Source organism: Setaria viridis, chromosome 9, assembly GCF_005286985.2.
Source record: "Setaria viridis chromosome 9, Setaria_viridis_v4.0, whole genome shotgun sequence".
Taxonomy (NCBI): Eukaryota; Viridiplantae; Streptophyta; class Magnoliopsida; order Poales; family Poaceae; genus Setaria; species Setaria viridis.
Window position 1 is genome coordinate 50,512,942 of NC_048271.2, and position 8,308 is coordinate 50,521,249.

Below are 8,308 nucleotides of genomic sequence, written 5' to 3' on the forward strand. Positions count from 1 at the left end.
TATATGCTGTGCTTAAATCTAAAAGAGAAAATGGATATTCTAGATGGAGTGCATTGGGAATTTAACTACATGTTTCCGCTTTCCATTAACCAATAGATTAACCTCAATGATTCTATGAACCTACAAAAAAAGATCAGAATTCAGAAGTCATAACTTGTAGGTAAATCAATTTGACAGAACCTCAGCAATCAGCGCAACAAGTGGAACTTCAACTATTTGGAAATTACAATGTCAAATAACCGTCCTTGGGTGCTGACTGTAGGTAATTCTACATGTAGGCACAGTTTGCCTGATTGCTGTGTGCCCAAATTTCAGGAAAGTAAAAGGTGCACGACAATAAACGAAGAAAGTTGATTGTGAACTTAAAACAGATCATCTATTGTATTCCAAAGGAAGCGTACTATATCAGGATTTTATTTAGACGATTGCAGTTTATATTATCGAAAAAGGAAAAGGTGGTTAATCTTCCTACATGAGTACGTGACTGCATTGTACCCACAACAAAAATTAGAAGATGGAGTCTATTAAATTACCTGTGGCAGGAAAATGGGCGATGGTGTGCTAGAAAATCATCACCTTACGCTGAATTTGATCATAGTATCAACAGAACTCGCGAAACACCGATGAGCCATTCCGGGGCGGGCCTATTTCATCGAATACCTGGCGCGCACCCTCGAGGGAGCTGATGGTAATAATCGCAATCGTGTGCAATTGTGCGATCTCACAGCAATTGATCACTAGATCGAAGAGGCACCATCTCTTTGTCCAATCAGCCCATCTCAGTCCTTAAACAACTCGATGTGAATGCTAAATTTCTGTCATGGTTTACTACAATGTCCCACGGGTCGTGTGATTTGTGAGTTGTGACTAACGAAGAACCACACAACTCATCATAGAAACGTGCAAATCAAAGATGTTCAGATGCTGGGACCTTGGCCGGCAGATTAAGGAAGCATTTTCAGAACGTTGCATAATTTTGTAAGGCATGGAAAATTTCAGCAGCGAATTTACCGAGGACACAGGAAAATTTCTCCTTATGGTGATTGGCCATACTTCCCTTGCAGGTGTTGGGATCCTCTGCCACGAATGATTACGCTACGGCGAAGGGATGAGGCTTCCGAACTCGATCACAATCCAGAACACCCATCAATCACCAGACCTCCACCGAGGTGAGCCATCGGAGGAGCTGGAGGGCCTCAGCTACGGCGTAGTTGGCTGCGCTGGCACGGATGCTTTGCCTCTGGCCTGCAGCTTGTGGCGCGTAACTCCATGGCCGCAGCCGCAGGCCGCCGACGATGCGGCCTCCCCCCTTCTCAGCAGGATGCGGACTAGGGTTCGGGGGATGGAGAAACCAGTGAGATAGCCGTCGCGTCATGTAGTGGAGGCGGCCTGAGCACTGACGCTGATTCGGGCGGCTCCGAGCCGGCCGTAGCGGCGGCAGCGGCGGCGATACATTTTTTCAGAAAGCCCCCCAAATCGAATCGCGATTATTAATCGCGATCCGACAATTTTCATAAAACCCCTAAATTGGATCGCGATTATTAATCGCGATCAAAATGTTTGCACAAAAGCCCCTAAATCGGATCGCGATTAATAATCGCGATCCAATTATTTTCATAAAACCCCCTAGAAGGAAAACTGTTCTTAAACTCAGCCCTTCCCGTCCGGCTCCGGCGACGGCCGCCTCGTCTTCACGAACGCGCCCGCGCGCCTCTTCCGGCTCCCCGCTCCCCCTTGCCCGAAGAATATCCCATGCCGCACTCCCTCCTACTGTATCTCTCCTTGGACAAAGAGATGTGCCTCTTCTATCTAGCGATCAATTGCACACGCGCCACCAAATTCAAACCCCATCCTCCATAATCTAGATCGCACAATGCACCCTCCACCACCTCCCTGCATCGGCGCACGCGCGCAGAAGAGGGAGGCACGCGGACGAATCGCACGGCAAGCGGCGGTAGGGCATGCGCGATTGCGCAAAGCGGGCGCTGATCTCGCCGCCGCGGCGGTGGAGACTAAGCGTCGCCTGGTTAGGTGCGGACAGGCAAACGCACGGCGGGGGGACTAAGCGGGCGGGAGGAGGACGGAGGTGGGATCGGCGGCAGCGCAGTCCCGTGGATTGGCTTGCGAATTCAGGCGGGCGGCGCGACTTGCAGTTTCAGAGTCTCAGGGGAGCGGCGGGAAGGAAGAGCCACCGCCTCTCTCGCACGCCGTCCTCTGTTACAAACCTCTCCCATCCCCCACGCCCACTGACACGTGGGTCCCAAGAACTGACAAACAGAAAGGCCCAGCTGCGTCATCACTCGTCACGCTCCCGGCCCCTCCCCATCCCCACCCCAATCCACTCCGCAGGGCAGGGGGCGCCTGCAGGCAGCAACCCATGGCTTCCCTGCCTCTGTGCCGCTCGCCGTCCTCCCTCCTCCCCTCATGGCCTCACCGGCCAATCTCCGCCTCCTTCCACCCCAAGAACCCCTCCTCCCCTGTCGCCGCTCACGTCTCCGTCCAGGACCCGCCTCCCCAACAAGACCCGGGGCCTCCCTCTGATTCCAGCCCGAATGGCAGCAGGCCCAGCAGCAACACGAGGTACCTCTGGGTCAACCCCAACAGCCCGCGCGCCGCCGACGTCGTCCGCGCGCGCGCTGGGTCCGGCCGCCGCTCGCGTCTCGCCTCCGCCGCCGCGGCGCTCGGCGCGTGCGAGCCCGCCGAGGCGGCCGTGGCGGCCGCGCTTGAGGCCGCCTTCCCCGAGCCGCCCTCCGAGCAGGACGCCGTTATCGTGCTCAACACGGCCGCCGCCGCCAGGCCGGAGACCGCCGTGCTCGCTCTCCGCTGGTTCCTGAGGAACGCCGAGATCCGGAAGAAGGTCATCCTCTACAACGTGGTGCTCAAGCTGCTGCGCAAGAAGCGGCGCTGGAGCGAGACCGAGGAGCTCTGGGGCGAGATGCTGCGGGACGGCGTGCAGCCCGACAACGCCACCTTCTCGACCGTCATCAGCTGCGCGCGCGCCTGCGGCCTGCCCAGCAAGGCCGTGGTGTGGTTCGAGAAGATGCCGGAGTTCGGGTGCTCGCCGGACATGCTCACCTACTCCGCGGTGATCGATGCGTACGGCCGCGCCGGGAAAGCCGAGGCGGCCCTCCGCTTGTACGACCGCGCTCGCGCGGAGAAATGGCAGCTCGACCCTGTGATCTGCTCGACGGTGATCAAGATACACTCGACCACCGGCAACTTCGACGGTGCACTCAACGTGTTCGAGGAAACGAAGGCGGCCGGGGTGAAGCCAAACCAGGTTGTGTACAACACAATGTTGGACGCCATGGGCCGCGCAATGCGGCCATGGGTGGTGAAGACCATCCACAGGGAGATGGTTGACCAGCAGGTGCAGCCCAGCAAGGCAACATACTGCTGTCTCCTGCACGCTTACACCAGGGCGCGTTATGGTGAGGACGCCATGGCCGTGTACCGGCTGATGAAGGACGAGGTGATGGACATCGACGTGGTGCTGTACAACATGCTCCTATCTATGTGCGCAGACATTGGCTACGTCGACGAGGCTGAGGAGATCTTCAGGGACATGAAAGCGTCCATGGATGCCCGGTCCAAGCCTGATAGCTGGAGCTACTCATCAATGGTGACTCTGTATTCTTCCACTGCCAACGTCCTAGGCGCGGAGGGCGTACTGAACGAGATGGTGGAGGCTGGCTTCAAGCCGAACATCTTCGTCCTCACCTCACTCATCCGGTGCTACGGCAAAGCTGGACGCACCGACGATGTCGTCAGATCCTTTGGCATGCTCGAGGAGCTCGGTATCAGCCCCGACGACAGATTCTGCGGCTGCCTTCTCAGCGTGGCGGGGAACACGCCGGATGAAGAACTGGGCAAGGTGATCGACTGCATCGAGAGGAGCAATGCTCAGCTTGGCGCCGTGGTAAAGCTCCTGGTGGATAGGAGCGCCTCCTCTGGATCTTTCAGGGAAGCTGCCAGTGAGCTGCTGGGCAGCGCCCGGGGCCTGGTGAAGATGCCTTACTGCAACAGCCTGATGGATCTGTGCGTGAACCTGAACCAGATGGAGAAGGCCTGCGCGCTCCTCGACGCCGCGCAGCAGCTCGGCATCTACGCCAACATCCAGACGCGGACCCAGACGCAGTGGTCGCTGCACCTCAGGGGCCTCTCCGTCGGCGCGGCACTGACCACGCTGCACGTCTGGATGAACGACCTGTACACGGCGCTGCAGAGCGGCGGCGAGGGCCTGCCGCCGTTGTTGGGCATCCATACGGGGCAGGGGAAGAACACGTACTCGGACAGAGGGCTGGCCGCCATGTTCGAGGCGCATCTCAAGGAGCTCGACGCGCCGTTCCACGAGGCACCCGACAAGGCCGGCTGGTTCTTGACGACGAGCGTTGCTGCCAAGCACTGGCTGGAGATCAAGAAGGCGTCTGAATTAGTAGCTGTGTAAACTGGTTAATTTAGGGATACATAGGATTTGTCTGTGTAATCTGCAGGTGTTCTCCCATCCGATACCTCCTCGACCTCGACAGATTTCTGCAGGTAGATGCTCGATTGCTTCATTGTAGCTTCTAAAGGTCCATTTCTACTGCTTTCATCCAGATGGTCACAGACCAAGGAATACCAGCTTCAGCTCATCATTCAATTGAGATATTAACAACTGTTCTTTTAACATTAGCATGTTATACATATCTGCATGCAAACGAGACCTACGGTGTTTTCAGAACACAAATGCTTAGCCACTTAGGTATTGGGAAGCAAAACTTGATCAACACCAAGCGAGTAAAAATGAAAAGTAGAGTGTTGAAGCGGAGTGATATCATGTAAGTGTAAAATTGGTGAATAGCTCCTTGATGAAACCATTTAAGAAAGGAAACGTGAATATTATATTGCAGTTGTTTGCAGTAAAGATGCCCAATGCAGCATTCTTTACTGAATACAGCCTCAATAAATATATCAAAACAACAAGAATAAAAGAAAACTAGCTATCAGAGGTCTATCAAATGGCACTATCAAATGGCAGTGCCTATTAGTCTACTATTAGCCCTTAACATACATCAATCCTTCATCCATTAGGGTTCGCTTATGCATCCTCATGCTGTGAGCCATTCAGAGTTCACCCTCTGTCAAGGCATCATCCCAGTTGCACGGAGCATGGCAACATTGCTGAATTTGATAATTCCCCGTGAAATTTGCTCATTTATCGAGAAATTCCAGACCAGTGGCTGTCGGTGTCAATCCATGATCAGCCAAATATTGGTCATTGAAGAACTTGCTTAGATGCCTCATCCCACTGTCACAGAGAATTGTCACAATTGTATGCCCTGGACCCAAATCTCGAGCAACTCTTACAGCTCCAACGCAATTCATGGCTGAAGAACTCCCAACAAATAGTCCATCATTTTTCAGCAGGAACCTAAGTTTCCAAGTAACTGAGGTCAGATAATCTGTATTTTTTTCATCCAATTCTGTAAGATTAAATACTAAACCGTCTAACAAAAACACAAGACTTCCATTTATTGCACCAAGTGAGATGTGGATACACTGATTAATACTTCTAAAAAATGCTTAATCCAACAGTTGACATTGCTTCCATTGAAGTTGGGGTGTCCCACATAAGGCATGATGAGAACTCGTAGGTCCAAAACAGATATCAAAAGGCATTGTTGTGGTAAAATAAAGGCAGAATGCAACAGGTGAAGATACGTGGAATGGCATAAAAGAATAAAAAAACACTCTAGTTGAATATATTAACAGGTTATACTAAGCAAAAATTGCAATGCTTAACTTTATGCATGCCCAGAACTTCTAACCATTGACAAAAAGTTTCAACCCTGCAACTGTGTTACCTTGACATCTCAACAGCTTCCCTATCTGTTCCTCGATAAGCTCCATCCAGTTCTGCCATCATGAAATTTCTAGTGACCCTGTTGATTCCTATTCCTTCAGTAATAGTATCAAAAGGGTTCTTCAGCCTTTTTCCCTCGGCCTCCTCTTTTGTGTACATTACCCCTCTAGTAACCTTGTTGAACAGACCAGATCCGGGCGGGTCCATTAAAAAGCATTTAATGTTCCTGTTCTTTTCCTAAGCAAGGGGTATCATAGTTATAGAAAGATGTTTACCAGAGAGGAAAATACATAATAAATAAATCAATAAGCATATAACCTTAAGATAGCGTGAGACTCCAGCAATGGTGCCACCAGTACCAGCTGCAGCAACGAAGGCATGCAGGGATCCCTTAGTCTGTTCCCATATCTCAGGACCAGTCCATTCATAATGTGCTCGGTAATTTGCCATATTCTCAAACTGGTCAGCGAAGAAACCTCCTTTTGAATCAGAGCTTGGATCATATTTCCCTCTGTGCGGCATTCCCGTACTGCCATGTGCTGGATCATTATTTTGTGTCTTTTTTGACTCTCTCTGCATAGTTTCTAACTTGTCACGCGAATTGACATGTGCTAAACCATTAGTTTGTGTCTCGTTTGATTCTCTCTGCGCTGCTGCTAATTTGTTTGCTTCTAATGCCCTTCTTCTGGCAATATTGACAAAATGGTCTCTGTGAGTGATTGAAACAGGGCGCACTCGTTCAACTGTAGCTCCAAGCGCCTCAATTATTTGAGACTGGAAAACAGTAGCATAAGTAAATTACATGAACAGGAGCAAAGCAACGAACACTCAAACAGAGAACTGCTGACTGCCAAGATGTATAACCTCGTGCAGAATTACAGCGACTAGCCTATGACAGTCTTAGCATAAATGCTCAATGAAGCATCTAACACAGTTCAGCACTTGAACTGGTCATATTGAAAGACAAATCAAGTAGCAGTAACAGATGCTACAAGGTAGAATGTTGTAAGAAGCAAAACAAAAAAATCTCAGAAATTGTATAACTTCCCTACCTTCTCAATGGCAGCATCATCAGGAATAACAACATGACACCTACAGCCATAAGCAGGAGCAACAGTAGCCAGGCTAATAGCTGTGCTTCCAGCACTCCCCTCTGTTACAGTACCACCGTAGCTGAGATCTCCAGATTCTAAAGCCTGAGAATGATAAAAGCTCTAGTGTCGTTAAGTTAAAGGAACAAGTAGCAGAACAATGAGTGGATATAACTAGGATCCTATGACCCATCAACTAAAAAGGTGAAGTAGAACATGACTGTGCTTAGAGAACAATTTCAATTGGATACATGAGGTCGAAATTAAAAGCTTCATGCTTTCTCCAGAATTAAAAGACGTCCTCAATCTACCAACGAATCTATGCATGCTAAGTACCAATTCTACGACTTCTCGCTAGGAACTCTGCAATTATTCCTCTCCTACCAAATCATTTTTTCGATCGAAATAGAATTGCGGAAATTACCTCCTCGATGATCTTCACCGCAACGCGGTCCTTCACGCTGCCTCCCGGGTTCAGGAACTCGGCCTTCCCCAGAATCTGCAGCCCAAGGAAGAACAGTTGCAATTCGCCACCTCCAAAACTTGCTCGGGCAGCAGAGCGCAGAAAAAAACATATAAAACATCTACATGCCTACCTCGCACCCTGTGGCATCAGAGAGGCTGTTGATGCGGATGAGGGGCGTGTTGCCGATGGCCTCCACGAGACCCCTCCGTCGCGTCCGCCGGCCGCTCGTGCGAGAGGGCCTAGCTGTTCGAGCCCACGGGACCTTGGGGGTGCTACTGCGGAAGAGGATATAGCAGGCTATCAGGGATACGGCGGCGGCCGCGGCGGCTGCTCCGGCCGCCGTCGCCGCCGCCATGGCGAGCGAGCGAGCAAGCGAGAGAAGAGAACGGGCGTCTTGAGAGCTGCGGTATAATGGGCCAGAGGGGGAACAACGGACTCGGTTCGTATTATTCATGCGAGAGATGGGGCCATGAGCCCAAGAGCGATGAGGCCCATCGCGCTATGACGGTTGGTTCAGTTATTTCAATCGTCCTCTAAAAAAACCTTTCGCTAGAAATTTTTTAAGCCTGAGATCGAGCAACAGGGAATTATTTTTTGTGGGACCAGTAACATAGGATTATAGGAAGTGAAGTACTGAAGTGGAGCATCTGTGTTAGGTGGAAGGGATCGGACAAGGGAGTGTCTTTAGGATGGGGGGATTCTACTTTTAGGAATGATAATGAACTCATAACCATTTTCTTTTATCTTCTAAGAGCATCTCCAAGAATATTCAAAATATATTACTAAAACTCGATTTTGGGAAGGAAAAACATTACTCCAACAGTTGTCTAAACCACTGTCCAATTTTTTCGCACATCCAATCCGAGCATCAACATGAGCTATTTTTGCACCCCTCCCGCTCACTCC

The 8,308-nt window shown here is 50.8% G+C and overlaps 2 protein-coding genes across 2 annotated transcripts; one reads left to right on the forward strand and one right to left on the reverse strand.

Moving 5' to 3' along the window:
* Positions 1-2,320: 2,320 nt before the first annotated feature.
* Positions 2,321-4,669, forward strand: LOC117838241 (pentatricopeptide repeat-containing protein ATP4, chloroplastic). The gene has a single exon (XM_034718192.2). It carries the CDS (start codon positions 2,378-2,380, stop codon positions 4,445-4,447), a length of 2,070 nt encoding a protein of 689 aa, XP_034574083.1. The 5' UTR covers positions 2,321-2,377; the 3' UTR covers positions 4,448-4,669.
* Positions 4,670-4,859: 190 nt separating this feature from the next.
* Positions 4,860-7,826, reverse strand: LOC117838242 (cysteine synthase 2). Its single transcript, XM_034718193.2, has 6 exons — positions 7,533-7,826; positions 7,361-7,435; positions 6,898-7,041; positions 6,164-6,619; positions 5,847-6,082; positions 4,860-5,413 (listed from the first exon to the last, which is right to left on the reverse strand). The coding sequence occupies exons 1-6, from the start codon at positions 7,755-7,757 to the stop codon at positions 5,194-5,196; spliced, it is 1,356 nt and encodes a 451-aa protein (XP_034574084.1). The 5' UTR covers positions 7,758-7,826; the 3' UTR covers positions 4,860-5,193.
* Positions 7,827-8,308: the final 482 nt, after the last annotated feature.

Coding starts and splice junctions, on each gene's coding strand:
- LOC117838241 (XM_034718192.2), top strand. CDS start 2,378: ATGGCTTCCCTGCCTCTGTGCCGCTCGCCGTCCTCCCTCCTCCCCTCA.
- LOC117838242 (XM_034718193.2), bottom strand. CDS start 7,757: ATGGCGGCGGCGACGGCGGCCGGAGCAGCCGCCGCGGCCGCCGCCGTA. Junction 7,042..7,360: donor CGGTGAAGATCATCGAGGAG/GTAATTTCCGCA, acceptor TATCATTCTCAG/GCTTTAGAATCTGGAGATCT. Junction 5,414..5,846: donor GAAGCTGTTGAGATGTCAAG/GTAACACAGTTG, acceptor TTGGAAACTTAG/GTTCCTGCTGAAAAATGATG.